The sequence below is a fragment of the Mytilus trossulus genome, unplaced genomic scaffold (assembly GCF_036588685.1).
Source record: "Mytilus trossulus isolate FHL-02 unplaced genomic scaffold, PNRI_Mtr1.1.1.hap1 h1tg000128l__unscaffolded, whole genome shotgun sequence".
Taxonomy (NCBI): domain Eukaryota; kingdom Metazoa; phylum Mollusca; class Bivalvia; order Mytilida; family Mytilidae; genus Mytilus; species Mytilus trossulus.
Window position 1 is genome coordinate 1,982,273 of NW_026963301.1, and position 24,223 is coordinate 2,006,495.

Below are 24,223 nucleotides of genomic sequence, written 5' to 3' on the forward strand. Positions count from 1 at the left end.
CATTTTGGGGAATTTTGATTTTTTCAACCTATTTCAACTGCTATGCTGATATTTCCTTCGAACTGCTTTAATTCATGACCGCAGGTAAGTCTTATAAAACGCTTACTCTGTTTTAGTTTGTAACCCACATTTGTTTTCACTCAGCGAATGATGACTTCTGAACAGCGGTATACTACTGTTGCCGTTATTTACTAGGCGTGCTAGTTAAAAAGCTTGATACCTTCTTGTTAATGAAAGGGTAAGACTATTCCACCAAGGAGGTCATCATTACCGCTGGTTTAAAAGAGACAAACGTATTGAATACTGTGGTCAAAACTAAATCTAAACTAAGCACAAACATGTACTAAAAGTACTTTGATCAGTACGAATACACGCCCCATGCCCCTTTTGACTCTAACCCTCGTCGTTCTGCAGTTTCCCGAGTTTTTGTATAATGAAAACAAAGTAGGTATCGCATGTTTAGTCTGAAACTTAGTGACTTGGTATTATCTTTCTATGTTTTTATTTAAAAAAGTAATCACGAAATTTTCCTGCATTATGTTTATATTTGGTTGTTGGTTTTAAAGGTTAGTGATACTGTATTCAACACTCTTGATACACATGTCATGTGAATACTTCGTTTTTAATTGTTTCAATGGGATAATTATTACATATGACCACTTAACTGACAGTTATGTATGTGAAACTAAATTGTTCTATTATTATCTTAGCTGATCATTGTTAAGACGTCTCTCCAACAGAGATGGTCTGGATTATATTATGTATTGTCTTTTATTGTTTAACTAAACAAGGAGCAGGTAATGTTTTGATTATTTAAATGTCTTGTATACGAATTTTATTAAGTATTTATTATATGTGAAAGAGCAGCTTTAAAACCCATTTTGGCGAAAGAAAATTAGGTTTTTGAGAACAATTCAGAACAATCTTGTAATGTGAAAAATTCCTAAAATCAACCAATTCAAATTTGATATTAACAGCATGTATGTTAAAACGTCATTATTGTATGCAAATATTCCAATCAGATATAATTGTTTTGTACATCCATACTTTTCCAAACCACGATATACCGACAATTGATACAAAAAAAGCCCCAAAAACATAATCAACATATAATTATTTCACCTATTTGTTTTATCATGCTAACTCGTCATATGTGAAATCTTTTTATATTAAGAACTATCTATATATCTAATTATATCATCGGGCAAATTTATGTCGTGTATTGTGACTTTACATTTGCACATACGATTGGCCCAGATATTGACAGCCTCAGGCCTTTGTTAGTCTTGTTACGGGGGGGGGGGGGGGGGTATAACTTCGATGGTTTTTTGGTAGGGGTGTGCCATTTTTTCCTTTAAAAAACGTACCCATTTTAATATAACATTCACTGAATTTCAATACCTATAGTTATATAAAAATTTAAGAAAGAATGACCTATACTTATATATAATATTAAAAATATGACCCATGCTTAAACATGTTATATAAGCACTAACTCATCATCACTCATAATTCATAAATATACCAGCTTCCCTTAAGGTATCCGACCCACAATAGACCACGTGACTAAAATTAGTCGAAGTCTTCCGAGGTCGATCTTATCTTTTCACCTCGGTATTTTCCGGCGATTTCAATAATTTTATTTTTTACATTTAAAAAAATAGACAAATACAAATATTCTTTCAGTTTCCATATTAAATTGATTTATTTAGTTGAAATATCTAATTTTAGGTGCGAATATGTGTTTTGGAAGTAACGTAATAATCATATCCAATGTAAACAATTACACAAAATGGCCGACTCGGTCGTCTGTCGCGAAAAACGAGGGAGGTTTTCAAAGATACTACAAGAAACAAGTGAACCTGAAGGTACAGAAAACATTGAAATTGACCACAATTATGGTGTGGGGCACTTGTGTATAGCCGGAGCAGCTTGACAGGCTGTGCAGTTTGTAAGATTCTCAATTAAGCACATTTATATATGATATGTAGATCATACCCCAAATTAATATAAAGTTATCAAACGTAAATACATTTTAATATAGGATGTCATTAAAAAGGAGGGTCATTCTTATATAAAATGTCGCCAAATTATGACCCATATTTTTGGCACATCCCCGTTTACCCAATAATAGGAAGTTGACCCCCCGTGAGTCTTGTACGGTTTTTAATTCTAGTTTCTTTTGTTTATTTCGCATTTCGGTTTGACGTCCATTATCACTGAACTAGTATACATTTTTGTTAATGGGTCAACTGAAGCACGCCTCCTGGTGCAGGAGTTTTCTGATGCATTGATGACCCATTGGTGGCCTTCGAATGTTGTCTACTCTTTTGTCGGGTTGTTGTCTATTTGACACATTCCCCATCTCCATTCTCAATTTAATTATTGCCCTTTATTCTGTGTATGGGGTTGATATTGTTATATTGGTGTTGGATTATAATGTAATCAACTGATACACTATTACAGAGCTTGTGTCAGCTATCATGAAACATAAGATAAAAGGTTGTTGCTTAAAAAGCATGTTTTGAATACTTGCTAGAACGATTTTACCATTTGAAATGTTTTATGGACGGGATCATAATTTGTTTGATATTAGAAATATCTGTGCCACATATGACCGAGGATTTGTCTTGTCGTAAATTAATTCTATGTTTTTCTTGCTAATAAACTAAACATTATGGGCGTTATATGTGTTTGTTATATTCTGCTTCTTCATAACGTTTACTTATGCCTAATGAGCATCAAACAATTTTGAAATAATGAAATATTGAAACACATTGGTGTTCATTACAAAAAAAAAGTAAATAACAAAACGACCAAATAACGGAAGAAAATTAAAAACGGTTAGTCCCTAATATAATCGAATGGCGATTTAAAAAGCTCAAACACATTAAACGACTCAATTGCAACTGTCATATTCATGTCTAGCTAAAGGCATTTTCTTATGTTGAAACTTGTGGTTTGAACCTGGTATTAAAGCTAGCTAGCATTTTCTTATTGTAACAGACAGTTCGATGAACTTTATTAGTTTTTACCCACATATATGAACTGTGGTGGATTGTTCTCTCATAGGAAGTTTTTAATACATTTTCTAAATCTTTGATACAGATTTCATTTTACATACTAAAACACTGTTATATAAATCATTGAACTCAGATAATGTATTTATGACTTATCCTACGTTATAAAAATGTTGACAGACAGACAGACGTGATTAAATTAATACGTTGCACCACTGATAAATATTCATGGTATTATTACAGAAGTTGAGAAAATGGCAATGAACTCTCAATTCTCTCTTCATATTTTTTTAGTCCGTAACATGACTGGAAAAATATTTACAAGCCAAATACAATGTTTTTATGGGAGTTGCAAATAGTTCCAATTAGCACTCAACTAGTAACGCGCGAAATTGATACATGTTCTACCAATTTCAAAGTAAAAAATACCACCCAGAATTTTTCTATTGGTTTAAAATCAAAGACAAATATGATTTTCAGATGCATCAAAAGTTAGACTTGTGGATGGTTATTCCCGTCACGAAAATGGCGTTGATATCATTGAAGGACGCTTAGAGGTGTACAACCAATACGAATGGGGCAATGTCTGCGATGATGAGTTCACAAATTTGTCCGCTAGAGTGGTTTGTCGAATGTTGGGGTTCGACGGGTAAGCATAAATATCATATTTATCATATTTTAATATATATTTGTAATATAATTTTATCACTTCTGTGCATTTTATTATCTTTGTGAAACGTATTATTGTGTTTAAATATTTTCAAGAGCAGTAGTCAACTGCCTGTTCTAAACCAGATTTAGAATATAAACAAAGAACGTTTGGAAAATTGATTATTTTCTTAGTATGAACCGGGATGTTAATCAAATTCGCTTGTTCCAATAATTCCCAATGTCCATATATAGCTGATTGCCAAAGATGCTATCGAGCAATGTGAGTTTCTCCCCATAAAACACATTCTACACTCTTTTTGGCAAACATTTTCTGCTCTTATATACTAGTAAACGTTGATAAGTTCATATATAACCCATTTCCCCCATATAAATGCAGTGTTATTTTTCATCTATTAAGGGAAATTAATGTTTTATTCTTATGTAGACGAAACGCGCGTCTGGCGTAATAAGTTATAAAACTGGTACATTTGATAACTATTATTCAGCTGCCTATACTTTATTTTTACTTCTGAACATAAGATATTAGTTCACATAATTGTTTTCTGATCGTTTTTTTTATAACTAAATACAACATACACACAATGATGATTAGTATCGATTAAAAATTAATTATTCAAGAATTTCGGTTTTCAGATCTAAAATATTTTTTTTAAAACGAAATTACATTACTAAAAATTTTTGAATTAATTGTAAAAGCACGTAACCTTACTAAAGTCAGTAACAAACACAAGTTGACGTTCAGAAATACGTCATTTGTGTCTGAGGATTCTCGTATGCACAATAAAGATAGATTCTTTTTGTAAGATATTGATTGCCCTGAAAAAAACCGTTTATTAGATTATAATCGGAACAAGATGCTAGTCCAAAGCCCTATTTATTCTTCTCTCGATCAATAGGCTTTCTGTAACTAGAACGTTGCTATCTTGTTACTTTTTTACCTCTGTGGCGTCATTTTCATGGGTGCAAATCAAGATAAAAAGGTTGTTCTCCTGTGAATAATAGGGTTATTCAACGCTGGTGAAAATTTTAAGGGTTATTCGTTCTTCCTTGCAATTAAATGAAAATTAACTGATTTATTCCATGTCACGTGATAATGTTTTGCCCAATAAAATTGTTTTTAATACATGTTAGGTATTATTATATACAATTATGGCCAGTTGAAGAGGTGAATATCCACAATTGTCAACAAGAGAAGGTTATTTCGTTGAGGGCGCAGCCCGAAGTGAAATAACTTTTGAGGGTTGACAAATTGGGATATTGTAGTTCTGTGTAATAAATTTGGATAATGTAGTTCTGTGTAATAGAACGAGGATCTGAAATTGCAAAGTGGTTAATTCCGTATATGATACTCTCTCTCGTTGTGACATTTCGGTATCTATGTAAATGTAAGAAGTGTAATTGCAGTCTGGAGCTTTCATGTCAGTTAACTGCTAGTAGTCTGTTGTTATTTATGTATTATTGTCATTTTGTTTATTTTCTTTGGTTTCATCATCTTACATCAAACTCTGGAACTGAATTTTAAATGTGCGTATTTTTATGTGTTTACTTTTGTACATTGGCTAGAGGTATAGGGGGAGGGTTGAGGTCTCATAAATATATCTAAATATATTTTTGCACCTGTCCCAAATCATCACTAAACTAGTATATATTTGCTAAGGGGCCAGCTGAAGGACGCCTCCGGGTGGGAATTTCTCGCTACATTGGAGACCTGTTGGGGACCTTCTGCTGTTGTTCTTTCTATGGTTGGGTTGTTGTCTCCTTGACACATTCCCCTTTTCCATTCTAAATTTTATTGGTTAAAAACGCCCACGTGGAGATTGTGTATATTCCATTTTAGGTTAGTAGGGAGACGGAGCTTATTTCAATACACAGTAAGTAGTGGAGTTACGACTTTGACATTATTTAGTTATTGCTAATATGGAAAGTTCTGTTTAGAATTCTTATATCGAGGTTTTTGATATTGAATTGTTATTGTTGACATTAGGTCTTTTCTGCAGACCAATGGAAGTAGGTTCGTAAAATTGAACACGTGAACACTTAGATGTAAAAATAAGAAGATGTCGCATGATTGCAAATATAGTCTTAATTCAACAAATATAGATAGCCAGTAACAAAAAATAGTTACACATTGTGCTAGTGACCCTATACGATGTACTTGTATACGGGATCTCTAACCCCATATGGAATATACTGACCCCGTATATAATGTATTAGGTCACTAACACAGTATGTAACTTATAATATTAAATTATTGTAATGTTACTTGTACAACTTTTGGAATGTTTAAAATTTAAAACACATTTGTTGCTGAGTGGTACTATCCTACAAAATATTTCTGGTTCATAGGTATCTTAGTTTAGGATAGAATCCCGTTGGTTGCATATATTAGTATAATAAGAAGCAACGTGTTTCGTTCGTCACTGATGAACCTTATGTAGACAAAACGCGCGTCTGACGTATTTAATTATAATCCATGTACATTTGATAACTATTCACACCACTCGGTCGATGACACTGCTGGTGGACGTTTCGTCCCCGATGGTATCACCAGCCAAGTAGACAGCACTTCGGTATTGACACGAATATCAATTTTATGGTCATTTTTATAAATTTCCTGTTTACAAAACATTTATTTTTTCGAAAAACAATGTTCTTATCCCTGGCATAGATTACCTTAGCTGTGTTGGGTAAAACTTTTGAAATTTTGGGTCATCAATGCTCTTCAACTTTGTACTCTATTTGGCTTTATAACTATTTTGATCTGAGCATCATAAATAAGTCTGTGTAGACGAAACGCGCGTTTGATATATTAATTTGTAATCCTGGAACCTTTGATAACTATGAAGTAAGAAATTGTAAGATTAAGATAACAAACAATAAGTTTTCTTTTACGTTTTAGCATCTGCATAATTATCGTAATGATATATAGATAAAAATCTGTAGTAGAGAATTTCAATGTAGTTAGTAAAAGGAAGATAGGCATAACTAATAGTCTTATACATATTGCATATTTTGATTCTGCTAACCATTTTGTTAGTCTATACATAACTGTTTCGCATGGAAAATTGGAAGTAATTTCCGTTGACACTTCTACTTACCTCATAGTAGTTATTTATGTATACTTCAAGGTACCAAGCCGTCCGTATCTAATACTGTTAGAAAATAATCAATATATTAAGGCACATGTGAGATCTCCTACTCCTCCTGACAAAAACTATGTTTTACCAAAGTTGACTTATATCATAAAACCAGGTTCAACCTAACATGTTTTCTTGAATGTCTTGTACCACTTTCAGGAATATTGCAGTGGTTATCAAAAAAGTTCTTTTCTATGTATGTTGCATTATCGTTTGTTTTTGTTTCACGTCAGTGTTTCTGTTGCTACGTTAATTGTTTTCCTCTCATAGTTGATGTGTTTCTCTCAGATTTATTTTGTAACCCAGATTTGTTTTCTCACAATCGATTTTTAACGTTTGAACAGCGGTATACTATTGTTACCTTAATTTATACAGAATTCAAATGAACTCCTGGTAATAGCTGTGATAACTATCTTGATGTTTATTACCAAGACTTGTTTGACTATTTATCAAACCGAATTGATTCATACAACAAGTTTATAAAACGTGTAAAGTGTAAAAGTACAAATATAAATCAGCGTCTAAACTGTGTAAGGTAGTTCCAACTGGGACGTTTATTTGTCTTATAAAAAATACACTCTGCGAGAAAAAAAAAACAAGGTGCATATACTGCACATTTCTACATAGGTACTTTGTAATACTAAAACTTATAAATGTATCGAAAATACTTTGTTCAGCATATTCTGTTTTAATATACTAAAAAAAGTGCAATAGAAATACATGTACATCATTCAAGCATGACATTACCGGAAGTCTAATTCTTATCTTTTTTTTTGTATTGGTAAAAACTTTAGTTTTTTATTTTCTGTGTTCGTATACTTCTTTTTTAAAATGAGATAATGAACCTTTGACCTTTTTTAATACCATCTTATAGTGAGCAAGATTTATAAACCAGTAAATTCAAACAATAGATAATCATCTGAACACCATACAATAAGCAGACTCTATACGAATGCAAATAAACCATTGCTTCATAGCTCCTGCCAGTATCATTGTTATTTAATACTCCCGATATAAAAACATAATCCTCTTCATTTGAACTTTGGTGGATAGTTGTCTCATTTGCAATCATACCACATCTCCTTTTTATATGATGTATGAAGGGTTTCAATCTTTTATTTGTGCTGTATGTCTTTATTTTCCAGTGATGCGATGGTGATGTTAACTTACCGTAAAGGAAAATTGCCTATAGTTCTTGACCAGGTTCAATGTATTGGATCGGAGAAGGACATAATGGATTGTCCACGTGAAAACTGGCGAGAACATGACTGCAGTCATGACGAGGACGTTGGCGTTCGATGTGGTAAAATTCAAGTGTTCTGTTTTTGTCTTTATAATATTGACAAAAAAATTCGTTTAATTGTATTGAAAATAAACTCATCAAGGACTTAATTTTGTATATGTTACAGTAAATAGGTGAAATTAGGAATTACATGTTATTACTTAAATTTAGTACTTACATATAATCCCCGATGTACTTAGTAAATACAAGTAATTCCTGAAACGGCTTAGTTATTACCAGTAATTACTAATTTTAAAATGAATTTTTACACCTATTAACTAACTGTTAAAACAATGTTTTAATATGGTCAGCTGATTAAAAGTTATGATATTACTAAATATAGAAGATCAGTGAGTACTCTTAAAAAGTGATTAGCCTAAAATGTACCTTTTTGTTATATGAGCATTAGCTAAGAGATATAAAAAAAAATGATTTGTTTTTGTTAAATCATTAATGAAAATGATATAGTGAAATTATAATTCACTTTTAGCAGTCAATCTTGTTCTATTTTACTAAAATAAGCTGACAAACCTGGTTGATGAGTTGTGCACTTGCAAGTGAATAATTGGAGTTCATTGAATACGTATTCATGTGACCTTTAATTCAACCCCTATAGCTAAAGATAGGTCACTGATGTATTCAGATTTAGAACTGTAAGGGTTTCTAGGAACGCAGTCCGTTATAAGGATTATACGAAAAATAATTTTGTTTTTACAAACTTTACTTCTGGATATTATCTTATGATCATACACGTTACAAGCTTCTGTCCAAGTTTGGTAGAAATGAAGGATATTTTGAGAAAGTTATTAAAATTTAAAAAAAACTTTAACCACAGTGTGAATGTAAAGTTAACTGGCATAAAAACTAATTCCAATTATAAGTAAGATACTGAAACACTTGATTTTTATTTTTACAAAATTCGCTACTTGAAAATTATCTTATGATCATATAAGAACAAGCTTCTGTTCTAGTTTTGTAGAAATTCAGGATATTTTAAGAAAGTTATAAAAATTCAAAGAACTTTAACCACATAGTGAATATTTGTGGATGCTGCTGAGGACAGAAAGGTTTGCTATATCTTGCTTTTGTGATAAAAGTTGCAGGCGCTACAAAAAGAAACAGAATGACAAAATTAAAAGTAAAACAAAAGGTTAAGACCATTAAGTTGACTTATTCAATCAACACAAAAGATGATTCTTATACAAGTAAAAACGATGATAACATTTTGTTGCAGGTATATAAGCTTAAAATTTGGGGTCTGGAAAAACTCATAAAAATATGAAATGTGACTCGTAACATCATCAAATTGTAAACACAACAGTCTGACAAAAAAATTTGTTAATAAACCCATTTTGTAAAATGAATTTAACTGATGTCATTTGGGCAAGTTTATGTGCAAATCATGCCTGATGGAGATTTTTATTTTAAGAAATTATGAGATTTTAAAAGGAATTATCAAGATTATTCAACCAAATTTGGCATTATTGAATGTCTATCACCAAAAAGATGTGGCGAAGTTGCCTATAAACTTCTCACAAAAGTATTTCTCAATTTTAAATTAATATCATTGTCTTGCATGATGAAAATGTTTTAGGGAGTTTCAAAACTTTTTAAACATCGTACTATTTTCCAGTTTCAATTCACAAACACTTAAGAGTATACACCTTTGATGTGCCTTATATTCCTTAATCTCTAATGAACTAAGAGCTAAACTACCTACCCTTTTACTTTGTTATTTGGTATCTTGAATTATTTATTTAATTTTGAAACAAAAATATCAAGTTAGTACATGAGTAAATAGCTGGAAAAATGACAAAAAAAATCAGTGTATAGCAGTAATCACTGAAACCATCAGTAAATACATGTAATTACTAAATTGGCTAGTAATTACAGGTATTTACTGATCTGTTTAGTAATTACGTGTAATTCCTAATGTCACCTATTTACTGTAACATATATACGACAGACGCGCGTTTTGTCTACAAAAGACTCATCAGTGACGCTCGAATCCAAAAAAGTTAAAAAGGCCAAATACAGATACAGCTAAGGTAACGTATATATCTTATTCACAATTTTTTGTTATATAAGTTTTCGTAATAGGGAGGTTTAAAGACCCATAACCTCTGGTAAGACTTTTATCTTTAAGGGTTATCTCAGCCTTGTAATGATTATCTGTAATCAAATTTATTTTACAGAGCAGATGTGGAGTATACGCAGGTTTTAGGAAGATTATGTTATTATGTTTAACATAAGTAACTCATATCTACAAGTGTGCAACATAAATATTGCTGAAGAAAATATTTGCCAAATGCTTGGTTTTGAAAGGTAATCAATATCATTCAAGTTAACTGAATTTCGAAGACAAATGTGATATTATGGGGAAAAGGTTGGATAATGATAAAACATTTCCGTTTTCTATAAACTATTACAAAACTAATTGTATGGATTTAAAATTTGTTTAGAAAACGATAACGAAGTAACTTTAAAAAAAATCAGCATGTTACAGACATAATTGTAACAAACGGTAAACATATTAGTTGTCAAAATAAAAGTACGTTTGTAAAAAAAACAGATTTGATATCAAAAATGTATTTTGATCTTGAACATGGTAAATGGTATCGTATATATATGTATGGCATTAGTTTTACTAGAAAGACATGCACTATTTTTTTTCTTCAATTGCATTCCAATATAAAATCATATTCTTTCAAACAAACAATGTGAATGCGAGATTTGGTTTCCTTAAATTCTCTTTTACAGCATTTCACGACGATAGTATTTGAATCATTCGATAAGGTTATATTTTCAATTATTCAATAATTTCAACCTTTTTTCAGCAAATTAATTGTCGCTGATGACATTCCCTCATCCCAGGAAACAGAAGGTTTTATGGATATAAACTGTAGCGGAAACGAACAGCTGTTATCAGAGTGCACAAGAACGTATACTTCATATGGGGATTGTATGGCCAAATGGACTGCTTTTAGATGTGAGAAAAATTGTTTTGTATTTTCTTAATGCATTTAAAAGATTTCAATATCCGAAAACTTCTATGGCCTCTTATTGGAAATGCCTATTCAAGTACGCAACAAGTGATCTTATACTAATAGTAAATACAGCTTAAGTTATCTTTAATTATAAATAAAACATTACTTCATTTAGATACCAAATGACAAAAAAAGCTTTACTATATAATATTGCATAAAATCATAGTAAAAAGTAAAAAAAACAAAAAAACAAAAAAAAAAACTCCGAGGAAAAGTCAAAACAGAAAGACCCTCTTCAAATGGCAAAATGAAAAGCTCAAACAAATCAAACGAATGGATAAAAAGAGTGACGAAACATACCAGAGGAACAGTCAAACTCATAAATCGAAAATAAACTGACAACGCCATGGCTAAAAATGAAAAGGACAAACAGACAAACAATAGTACACATGACACAACATAGAAAATTAAAAAATAAACAACACGAACACCACCAAAAAACAGGGTTGATCTAAGGTGTGCTCCGGAGGGGTAAGCAGATTCTGCTCCAATGTGACATCCGTCGTGTTCCTTATGAGATAACAAATCCGGTAAATAGTCTAATTCGTAAGGTCATTTTTATGAAAGGGAAGGGAATTGTAGTTACGACATAAGGAACATATCCGATATCATTTGTGAAACGGTAATTCCATAAAGGTCAATCAACTCGTGATGGCATCCGTAAAATTTACGAAGAGAGGATTTCAACTTTACCATTTGGAACTCTTGATTTAATTGCTTCTTTGTGAGCAACAATCCTCTTTCAAGAAAATTATGATAGGAAATGCAATCACGGGAATATCGTATCAATTTGGAGATATTTACACTGTAATAGCTGTCAAAATCATGACTTCATACAGGCATTTTCTGACTAAGGTGGATAAAACCTGTTTTTTCAGTTTAGTTAAGTAATACATATTGCACATATTTAGGTGGAACATAACACTACAGGGACATAACTCTTAAAATTCAATCAGCTGAACATTTTAATTACGTTCTATTGTTTAGAAAATATAAAACTTCTCAATGATCAAAATTGGTGTTATTCGAACTGCTATCGTTATCAAAAGTACAAGGATTATGATTTTAAACGCCAGACGCGCGTTTCGTCTACATAAGACTCATCAGTGACGCTCTGATCAAAATAGTTAAAAAGCCAAACATATACAAAGTTGAAGAGCATTGAGGACCCCAAATTCAAAAAAAGTTGTGCCAAATACGGCTAAGGTAATCTACTCCTGGGGTCAAAAAATCCTTATTTTTTTCGAAAAATTAAAGTTTTGTAAACAGAAAATTTATAAAAATGACCATATAATTGATATTCATGTCAACACCAAAGTGCTGACTACTGGTCCGAGACCACCATTGTCGTCCCTTGATTTTCGTTGTTCACAAATATAGTCCCTAGTGTTGACAGTGGGTTACTTGCCATTAATTTTTATACCCCTTCCAAATTTATTTCTCCATGTTCAATGCCTCAAATTGCAAGTAGGGGGATGAAATTACACTTTAAAAAAAATTGGGTCCAGAATTTTTCAAGGAAAGTAGTGATTTGGTCCAGCTGAAAAAGGCTGAAAATGAGCACTTCGGAAGCTGTCAAAACATTTCAAGACGCCCTAAACATAAAATTGTCCATATTTTCAGTCAGAGGCGATGAAGTTTTCTATAAATTTGATATAATTTGTCCCAAAAGTAGTACAACACACTGTAAAAGTTTCTTTGAGAAAGCGCAGGTGGGATTTTTTTTATTTTCATTTACGTTCTCAAAGAAATGCACTACGAATTAATTGTGTTCTCGGACCTACTGGGCTGGTGATACCCTCATATATGTGTCCAACGAATATTTTCCGAAAAAGTGTGTTTCTTATAATTTTGATTTTTTTTATCATAAGCCAAATTAATTTTAGTAAAGGTGTTTGGTACCATTTAACCTTTAATTTGTTCAGATGTATGATTTCATGCGTATATTGCATTTTGATATGTAGTTAATTATATACATTTGAAAATCTAACGAAATTTGGACAACAAATGTCAAACTAAAAGGAGACAATACTAATTAATTTACTTTGGTGTTAGTAATGACATCAAAAGGTATTTCAGTAATATGTTTTGATTAAAGTTTATGTCCCTTTAGTATCGTAAACCTCTTGTACTAGTATGTGGCATCGATAAATGTCAGCTTGATCAACGATCGATATAAACAATTGTGAAATACAATTGAGGATAAATGATACTTATTCGTAGGTTACTACAATGAATAACCAAAACTCCGATATAAATCTATGAAACAATTTTAAGGATACAGTGAATTCTATCTTGCAACAAAACTCTCTTATTTAGAAATCTTAGAAATCTATGATTTGCTTTTCTCCTGCACCGTTATAACTTATAGAAGAGGTTAAATATTTTACAATTTTAATACTATTTGTCGATATTTCCATCTATCTTAAAAAATTACAGCCGCAATTTTCTCAGAAAAATACATCAAAGCTTCCTAAAATTAGTTATATGGTATGACAGCATGCTGTACAGTGCGATGCATTTTCAGATTAACTGTGCAACAAAAAGTGTTTAACGAACATGTTTTCAAAATAATGGCCGTGTATGAAATTTCATTGAACATATTAGCTATGCATATAAAATACACTTCCTTGAAATTTAATGGAAAAACTGCAGCATGCTAAACCATATGACACGTTTTCAATTTCATCGTTCATCATCTTCTTCCTTCTATGTTCCTATGCACTAATTTTTGTCATTTTTCTTCTCGGAAATGACAAATTTAAGTTTATTCAAATACTTTGGACTCATTATTGTTCGTTGGATACCAATTTTTGTGGGTTTCTTGGTTACAGATGAACCACGAATTCAAATGTTCAACAAATATCATATTTTCAATAGGCTTTGTATATAGAGATTGGCAAACCACGAAATTAAAGATCCACAAATATGCAAGTTTTCAGCAATCCACAAAAATTGATACCTACGAACATAAATGAATCCACAGTATGTTTTCAGGCTTCATGTGAACATGTATCATTTTTAATATCTTTTCATTTTTTTTTCTTTCAGATGAATACAGAAAAGCATGTATCATAAAAGTGTGTAAATGCAAACTGTTCTACCTGTTTTTTCTAGTATAATGAAGATATTTGTCATTTTGATATTTAATTACTTTCAGGTTTTGGTCAGATACTGTCACACGGAAACACACCTTACAATGGACGATTAGAGATTTATCATGGCGGACAAAGGGGAACTGTTTGTGATGACGGATTTGGCGATATCGAGGCATCAGTAGTTTGCAGATATTTAGAATTATCTTGGTTAGTAAAGTTCTTGATTTATCGTGTAGAAGCATAAAACTGTCTTAAAAAATGTTTTGAAATACTTTTAATGAAGTTGATCTGCTGATTTCACTTTACAAAAATGACTACTTCGTTCGGCCATCTCTAAACATAGTATTTGGTGTAATTGTATTGCTTGTATTTGTGCTTTTCTACAATAATTTTTTATCAATATGGATTTTTATAGTATGATGTGTTTGCAACAATTATGTTATTTTTCAAATTATCGATTTTAAAGCAGGTTTGAGATTCGAAAATGATAGCACAATAATTTGAAACGATATAATAATCTATTTGGCTAAGAACTTTATAGTAGTACTGGTACTCTAAATAAATGCTTTGAAATACTTCAGGAATGGACGTTTTTCCTACGAGTTTAAAGATTTGAGTGACGGTTCAAACTATATACTAGACGACATTGTCTGTACCGGAAGGGAGTCAAGTATAGTAAATTGCAGACACACTTCCTGGAATACTCACAACTGTGACACCAAACACAGAGAAGATGTTGGTATTCAATGTAAGCGCACACATTTGTAATCAATTTTCTAAACATGGAACAGATTTGCTCTATATACAGTTCATCATTGAACATTCACAGTCGTATTTCTCGTGGTTCACATAATTGTTATTACACGTTTCGATTTCATTTAAAGCATATATAAAATCAAATATTTGGAATAGCGAAAAAGATAAATGGGGATTTTGATTAGTATTGAGGATTAGTTTAGTTTCACAAACCCAAGCAAACAACGAGAAATAACATTACACTAAGTTGTTTTCATTCATTGATTTTAGAAAAAAAATTATTAGTTTTTTTTTCAACTAATTGCGAATTTAAAAGTCATACTTGATTATGTAATAACAGACAAAGGACAATATAAAATATCATCTTTCATATATATCTTAATTTTCGTAGATCCAATACAGCAATCAACTATACTATAACAATAATTTTCTTTATGGTAACAATCAAGTTGTTCTCATAACATAAGGTAAAGGAAATTTGGTTTTGAGCATCTGCTAAAAGCTTAGTTTCTTTTTAACAAAAGATTATAAATAGATATTAATAAATGGATAATGTGAAGATATATCTTTAGAAGTTTTACGGACGCCACCACAATGAATATAACATTTAAGAAATAAATTCTTCTTTTTGTAACTTCATTGGGGTGTAAAAGCGTTGACCGAAGTGCATTTTGTATGAAGCGCGGACGCGCTTCATTCTAAAAATGTGTACACGGTCAACGATTTTACAACCCTATGAAGTTACAAAAAAAGCATTCAATACTTATAATCACATTTTTCAGCTAGGATCATGAAAACACGAATCTTATCAATTTTTTGTTTAATTTACCTGTGCACTTTATTGTCGGACCTCGTGTTATCACGAATGATAAGTTTTATTATTCATCAATAAGGTTAAAGGTCAATGATCATAAAGTTTTAATCTTTAGAAACAAACCGGACAAAAACTGTACACTTTCCGTAATCATGAAACAATATAGTTTGGAAAATGTATGTAATAACCATGAACTGTAAGCCTAACAAACTACAGCATCTATAAATATGAATTCACTGAATAAATTCCCTGGTTATCCAGTGACTAATTCACAGGGATACTCGGACAACTGCTGTAGTTCGAGTAATTTGTAACAACAGCAAAGAAAAGTGCAATAAAGATATTATTTGATAAAAACAAATAAAAAAAAAAAATTATTGAGTAATGCAATTGCTAAAGGAATAACACGTGATGTGCAGTTAGCCAATCACAATAACGTATTATAATGAAACATACATCCAATGTAATTATTCCATAATAAATCTACTGTCTGCTTAATTGCTGGTTTCGCCTTAATCTAGTTATGTAGCGTTTTCAGTTTATTTTCAATTTATAAGTTTGAATTGTCCTTTGGTATCTTTTGCCTCTCGTTATGTTTTCCTCATTTTTTCTTAAAGTCTTTTTTTCCTAGTAAAATTTTTATCTTTCAATGAATATCTAAAAGTTTCTTGTATATGCATTCGCAACTCATTGTTTTGGGGTTAAAAAGGGGGAGGGTAAATTACACTATTATTATTGTTTTTAAACCTCTTGATTTCTTATTCTTCTGTGTCCCTTCGTTTTGTTTAATTGACGAAAAATCGTGATTTAATTATATTTCTATTTTCAACCGTTAAAATAATAAAGGCTCACCAGATGAAATGGCTCTCACACTTGGAGGTGGAAATAAACCTAATGAAGGTATCGCTCAGATTATGCTTGGGAAGCAGAGAACCAATATATGCAGCCTAGAATTCGACAAAAGAGATGGCATCGTCTTCTGTCGAGAACTAAACGGTAATTACCGGTACGTAAATTAAGTCATTTGTCAATTAGCCAACATATTGCTTGAAATCTACAACAGAAACAAAACATGTAATCTCCTTAAACACAAAAATAGTCTACAATATATATGTTTCAGAAATTTTTAAATTTGCAGATCAATTTTATAGAAGATTCTTTATTCAGCTTTTTTTATTATATTATTTCTTAAACGATTAACTGAATTAGAAAATGGCATATTGCTTTATTCTAAACATTTTAGGTAATACAGTATTGTATTAAATTCAATAAGCTTCGGACAATAGTAATGCATTGAAACAATAACCAAGTCCTCATGCAGGTTGGGAGAACACTTTGTCTTTGAATCTTTTCTCATAATGTCCTGTCGGGACCTTTTAAAAAGCATTATCTAGCATATTAATCTATTGCAATAAAAAATCATAATATTTAATAAAATTTGTAGATTTAGCTAACTAAGTCCTTATATTTGAATAAAGTAACATTTGTTTATAGAGGAAAATTGTTTTAAGGTTGAATAAGCTACAATTAAAAATTGCTCGCCGGTCCCTTTCTGTGATTACCATTAGATAACGCTGGTTCATTTGCCAATCAATCCATCATTAAGAGAAGATAATTTATACAATTTTCGTTCATAGTCTTTTTCAAAAGTGATGAACGGTTCTTTATATTGGTATGTAATCATTTTAAACGTTTCAAATTTATGAAATTATATTCGTACATCAATGTTTTTGATACACCAATAACAAAAACTGAAATATATTGAATGTATACATTTTGTAATTATTCAAAATTATACCAGAAACGTAAACTTAATCATAAAATAATTAACCTGTTAAGGGGAGAGAATACTCGCATAACTTTTTCGAATTGGCACATAATACAACGGAATGTCACTCTTGCATACAAATGGCACATCAATAAAATTAATTAACTGCGCAATCGTGCTCCACCTTCAATGATGATTCTAAATTATAAATATAACCAAAAGTTGTTAATCTATAGATAGTGAAGACTAATGAAAGCTAACCCACTGTAAAAATATTTCTTTGCAATTTTTTAAAACTATCTCAGGAAAATGATCGAGTCACTTGACTTTCAAAGCTCAAAATTAATGTTTTTACACAATATTTGAATAAAGTAGTTAAAGATTATTCGCTTCTCAAAGCGTAAGACGCAATAAAAATCGTATGCTTGCACCATCCTACCGAAATACGGATTTAATTAAGCCCTTAACATTTCGACATTTCTCCGTATATTTATAACAAAACCGGTTTAACCAAATCACAAGTACGTGTTAAGATCTGACTAAATACCTATTTCCAAATATGGTAAGGTAAAATTGCTACATTATCGATAAAAAGTATAACAAAAGTACCGCCGCCGTGAAAAGAGGTTGTCCATTTAAACTGACTAAATCAAATTTTGCACTTAATCAACCAAAAGAATGATTGAAAAATAACGTATTATAATATTCCTTACTTGCAATTTGTACATACATTTTTCAAGGAAAATGATGAATTTAACCACGTAATATAGATAGCTAAACTTCCCAAATATATGAAAGATGTTCTGAGTATTCTTGCATTTATTTGTTTTTATTCCTGTAACGCAATATGGTCATTTAAGCGGTGTTCGCTACATTTCCATGTTAGCCGGAAGTTTAGTTAGTCATAAAACTAGGTTCAAAACATCATTTTTTTCATAGAACTACCTGTGCCAAATGAGGAATATGATAGTTGTTTTAAATAGTTCATTTATATGTATGTTGGTTTTCTTTTTTAGTAGTTCATCGTTTCTGTTGTTGGGTTTATCTTCTTATAGTTCATTTGTTTATTTCGGTTTTGGTTTGTGACCCTGATTTGTTTTCGCTTAATCGATTTGACCATTGCCTAAATTTATAGTATTAGATTTTTTCTGTGCGTGTCACTTCACATGTTTAATAATTTCTTGCGTCCGAAACGCTTTTGAATTTAACTTCGTCAGGAAGAAGAGCTATATGTCAAAAATACATAAAATAAATAGCCAAAGCCATCTAAAGCTAACTTTGCCTGAGAGAGTTTAACTATCTAATTGATGTGGAGAACTTACTAGTATATCAAATCAATTGTTTTCGACATTGAAATTGCTTAATTCTTGATCCTATGCATGTTCTACCTTCAGTGATTGTTCAAAGAAGCCGATTGACAGTTTAATTTCAGGTTCATACATTATTCTTTTGTCTAATGAAGACATGTTGTAGTATTATCAAGGCACACATACAATACATCATCAAATGACATCTACCAAGAAACTTTCCACTGTACTGGTAATGAAACAAAGCTTGTACACTGTCCTCGCTACTCTGTAAGATGTCCAAATGACTCGATGGCAGCTATCGTTTGTGGTATAGTATATATGTTATATCTTGTCTGTTTTACTAGGTCAAATATATTCATCTATATTATCACTAGCCTATTCACACTGAGGTTAAGAGTTTAAAACCTGCACTTCGTTTGTGCCTTAGAATCCACTCTTACAATCGTAATTGACTATGATTTTCATTACGCTTGCTTCTGGCTTTCTAAACCAATCAAACAGTTGATCCAACAATGTCGTGATGACATTATATATATAGCTACCTGGAGCTAAAAAAAACTATACCAAACTTTAATAATTCCCTTTATGAACACAATTGGTTAATGACTTCATTTGTTCTTCACTAGTCTTAACTATGTTATCCTTCGTCTGTTTTCAATTGTGATGCCTTTTGTCATGCAATTTACATTTTTCCACAAAGATTCTTGTATCTTGTTTATATTTAAGAAAAAAGAAAAAAAAAGAGAGGAAAATATGATAAATGTGATACGGGGAAAACATCTTCTATTTAATTTAATTACTTTATCATTTTATTACATGCTTTAGATAAATGCCTTTTTGTTATCCTAACGACTTAAAACCGATTACGAGGTTTCAGAAATATGTCAATTAGGATGGTTCTTATAACTTTTTCATGCATTTGTTTGTGTACAATGTAGATGCTGTATACACATTAATTGTAAAACTATATATCCTTAGATCCAACACCTTCTTCAATGAAATTAGAAGTACCATCCCCTATGCTAGTTAATGAACTGGTGAATATATCATGCTCTGCCTCCGGCGGAAGTCCAGTGCCTGACATATGGTGGAACTGTTGTAATCAGGACAACGCTACTGTGATATTATCTGAGAATCAGGTTATTTCAGTTTTAGAATTTATGCCTTCGAGGGAGTGTAATGCAGAAACATGTACATGCATTGTTCATCATAATGAGACGACGTTTCCCGAAATACAAAAAACAGAAATCCTTGTAGTTTATTGTAAGTTTTTAGATGAATCATAGATTTTATAAAGTTCAGATGGAAATATGCTTTAAACATGTTATACATTTAGGAAAAAGTAAGTTGTGTATACACAGGGGCGTCATTTTTCTTATAAATATAAAATATGAATAAAAAGAGTTTAAGGGTTAGTGTAACCAAATTACATCTTGTGATCAAACAAGACATACTTTCCATAAACAGGCGTCTATAACTTATGTCACGAAATAGTGTAAATGTGATTAACCTATACACTCTGTCATAGTAAACCGAAGTCTATATAGCATATATACAAAATTCAATCCTTGTATCTATGATTAGCGTATGTATACACACACTAAAGTATATTTATTGTCTCTATATATCATTTAAATCATGAAAATTATTTACATGGTTGCGTTTATTTGTCATTAACGCGTATCAAGGCGTATAGTCGCATTGTTAATCATTAAGATATAGGAAATAACCAAATTTATTTGCATTCAAACGCTAAAGGACTACCAAAACTACTCTTTGAAATCAATATTTGATTTCATTATAACCAACGATTGCTTTTATATTGGTCTTACAATATGCGAAAGAGTTATGTATAGCCTACAAAATAGTTAGCAGAATCAATATATGCAATATGTATAAGACTTTAAGTTATATCTATCTTTCTTTTACTTATGGGATACCTACATTGAAATTCTCTACTACAAATGTGTTGTCTATATATTATTACAATAATTATGCAGATGCTAAAATATAAAAGCAAAACATATTGAAAGTTATCTTAATCTTACAGTTTCTTATTTGATAGTTATCAAATGTACCAGAATTATAAATTAATACGTCAGACACGCGTTTCGTCTACATATACTCATTAGTGACGCTCAGATCAAAGTAGTTATGAAGCCAAAATGAATACAAAGTTGAAGACAATTGATGACCCAAAATTACAAAAGGTTTTACCCAATACGGCTATGGTAATCTCTGCCGGGGATAAGAAAGTCCTTAGTTTTTCGAAAAAAATCAATATTTTGTAAACAAGAAATTTATAAAAATGACCATATAATTGATATACCGAAGTGCTGACTACTTGGTAATACCATCGGGGAGGATCGTCCACCAGTAGTGACATCGACCGAGTGGTGTAAATAGTTACCTGGATTATAATTAAAAACGTCAGACGCGCGTTTCGTCTACATAAGGCTCATAAGTGATGCACGAAACACGTTGCTTCTTATTAGACTAATAAATGCAACCAAAGGGATTCTATCCTAAACTAATATACCTACCAACTATGAACCAGAAATAGTTTGTAGGATAGTGCCAACTCAGCAACAAATGTGTTCTAAATTTTAAACATTCCAAAAGTTGTACAAGACAAATTAAAGTCATTAAAAGTAATTAACAGTACAATAATTTTCATATTATTAGTTACATACTGTGTTAGTGACCTAATACATTACATACGGGTTAGTATATAAATGCGACTTAATCTATTTACAGATCCAGTAAGAGATGATTTAAATGTAACAGTACCAATTCTTATTGAACATCAACCAGACATTTTGACATGTGAGGTTTCTGACGGCAATCCCTTGCCAGGCGTTTGGTGGACATGCAGTGGAATACCATATGATAATGTTACATCGATTGTCACACATAACACATCTACTTCAATCTTGCATATAACGCCAACTGCCGATTACCACAACAAAACGTGTACCTGCATCGGGAAGCAAAATAACACAACGTTTGAAGAAATTTCCAAAACATCAGTGTTGCATGTGTTATGTGAGTAAATGTTTTTTGTGCTTTTTGTGTACATATACAGTTTTTAAGGTGGTATATTATTGCTTATATATTCATGACATTTGAATTTTAATGGATAGTTTTCAAGGTGGCAATCAAACCGCATCATATTTTGAAATCTTAGGATGTATATGGTCTCTCATAATGTTTAACGCCCTCTAAAATAGAGGCGTGTTTTTGCATTTGTTTGAAATAATTATTTGAAGTATACAAATATTAATTATATCCAAATTGCTATCAACTAATGTAGTACAGTTTCAGTTCTAGTTAAGCCTCTGAGTCCAACATACAACTATGCAAAATGATTTAGAAAAAATATCAAGGGTCATATAGAAATATACTTATTACTCTCATTTTAGAAATACTCTTTGACAACTGAGATTTTCAATTTATAAGTTAGGTTCGCTTTATGTTTTGCAGAAAATATTATTGCATGTTCAGCACAAGAAAATATGACACTAAATAAGGAAAAACTGAGAGGGTTCGTAATCAAATGGTCGAAAAATCGGATTCCTCGACTAGGAAAAAGTTAGGTTAATGATTAATGCAGAGCTCTGTAAACTTTGTATGCGTAGTGCAAACCAGACAAACCATAAACTAATAATGATGTATGAAAGCTCATCGGTTATAACTTTACAAATACTTTAAACATATTACTCAATATGTAATATGAGAAGACAAGTGTCGTGTTCTTTTATAAAACAAGAGGTTGGCGATAAATGAACATCTTTTCAATACCAGTTCGTTGCTAGTTTGAACAATTTTGTAACTTAGTTGTTTTATCAGTTGCTTTGCAATCATTTTTATTTGGATAACATTTAAAATTAGCAGGAAATCTTTTTCATTGTTTTGTATTTATATCAGCAGGATAGTATTTTATAATGAATACTAGTATCAAAGCTTCCTAAAAGTCACGAAAAAGAAATAGTCGCATGTAGTAGCAGGCTTGTCTACAAATCCGATGAACATGTTTTTTCAATTAAATCTTTCCACAGTTCCGTCGAGGGATCTTTTAATATATAATAATGCAATATGGCTACACATCTTATTACTTTTCTGTATTACAGATTCAGTAAGTCAGATGACAGTGTCTTCCACTGACCTTTTGGCTGGACTCCGATCTTATCTCATATGCCGGGTCGCAGGTGGTAATCCAAGACCAGATGCAAAATGGTTTTGCAATGGCGAATTGCAAACATATTTTTCAATTAGATCACCAGATGCCGTCTTTGCACTAATGTCATTTATTCCAACTGCAGCGCATAAAGGCAAGCGATGTACATGTATTGTAAGCCAGCCTGGAACAAATTTCCACGAAATGTCAGAATCATTGGTTCTACGTGTAACACGTAAGTTATCTTATACATTCTATTTCTACATTGATATAAAGTATATACTGTAAACCAACTTAGAGTTGAAAAATAACGCGCATTTAAATCATTTCGTATATTTAAAAAAAATGACATATTCTAAACGAGGTCAATTTAATTGACAATAAGTATGATTGAATTATGTTCAGATATTGTCACGAAGTCTACTGAAAAGAGTGAAATATGAAAAAAAATATCTGCGAAAATGAGGTGGCTTACAGTATTACCAATATGCATGTCTGGTAGTGAGGTGCGATAATTTTAATTCCCATCGTTTAAAGTCGTTGGCAAAATTTTAAGGAATTTTGGTCCTCAATGCTCTTGAACTTCGTACTTTGTTTGGCCTTTTTAACTTTTTTTTAGATTCGAGCGTCACTGATGAGTCTTTTGTAGACGAAACGCGCGTCTGGTGTATATACAAAATTTAGTCCTGGTATCTATGATGAGTTTATTGAATATTGCAATATTCTAAACGAGATCAATTTAATTGACAATTAGTATTATTGAATTATGTTCAGATATTGTCACGAAGTCTACTGAAAAGAGTGAAATATGAAAAAAATATCTGCGAAAATGAGGTAGCTTACAGTATTACCAATATGCATGTCTGCTAGTGTCGTGCGATAATTTTAATTCCCATCGTTTAAAGTCGTTGGCAAAATTTTTAGGAATTTTGGTCCTCAATGCTCTTCAACTTCGTACTCTGTTTGGCCTTTTTAACTTTTTATTAGATTCGAGCGTCACTGATGAGTCTTTTGTAGACGAAAAGCGCGTCTGGTGTATATACAAAATTTTGTCCTGGTATGTATGATGAGTTTATTGAATATTGCAATATTCTAAACGAGGTCAATTTAATTGACAATTAGTATTATTGAATTATGTTCAG

The 24,223-nt window shown here is 31.4% G+C and overlaps 1 protein-coding gene across 1 annotated transcript in view; it reads left to right on the forward strand.

The window, feature by feature from the left end:
* Positions 1-687: 687 nt before the first annotated feature.
* The window catches only part of LOC134700221 (uncharacterized), a 57,110-nt gene continuing 33,574 nt past the window's right edge, over positions 688-24,223 (forward strand). The window contains exons 1-12 of the mRNA XM_063561580.1: positions 688-797; positions 3,501-3,669; positions 7,975-8,132; positions 10,307-10,436; positions 10,949-11,100; positions 14,319-14,463; positions 14,838-15,004; positions 16,673-16,832; positions 19,057-19,211; positions 19,883-20,167; positions 21,662-21,949; positions 23,035-23,316. Coding sequence (XP_063417650.1) covers positions 10,351-10,436; positions 10,949-11,100; positions 14,319-14,463; positions 14,838-15,004; positions 16,673-16,832; positions 19,057-19,211; positions 19,883-20,167; positions 21,662-21,949; positions 23,035-23,316 — 1,720 coding nt within the window. The 5' untranslated portion in view covers positions 688-797; positions 3,501-3,669; positions 7,975-8,132; positions 10,307-10,350. The remainder of the gene's footprint in view (positions 798-3,500; positions 3,670-7,974; positions 8,133-10,306; positions 10,437-10,948; positions 11,101-14,318; positions 14,464-14,837; positions 15,005-16,672; positions 16,833-19,056; positions 19,212-19,882; positions 20,168-21,661; positions 21,950-23,034; positions 23,317-24,223) is intronic.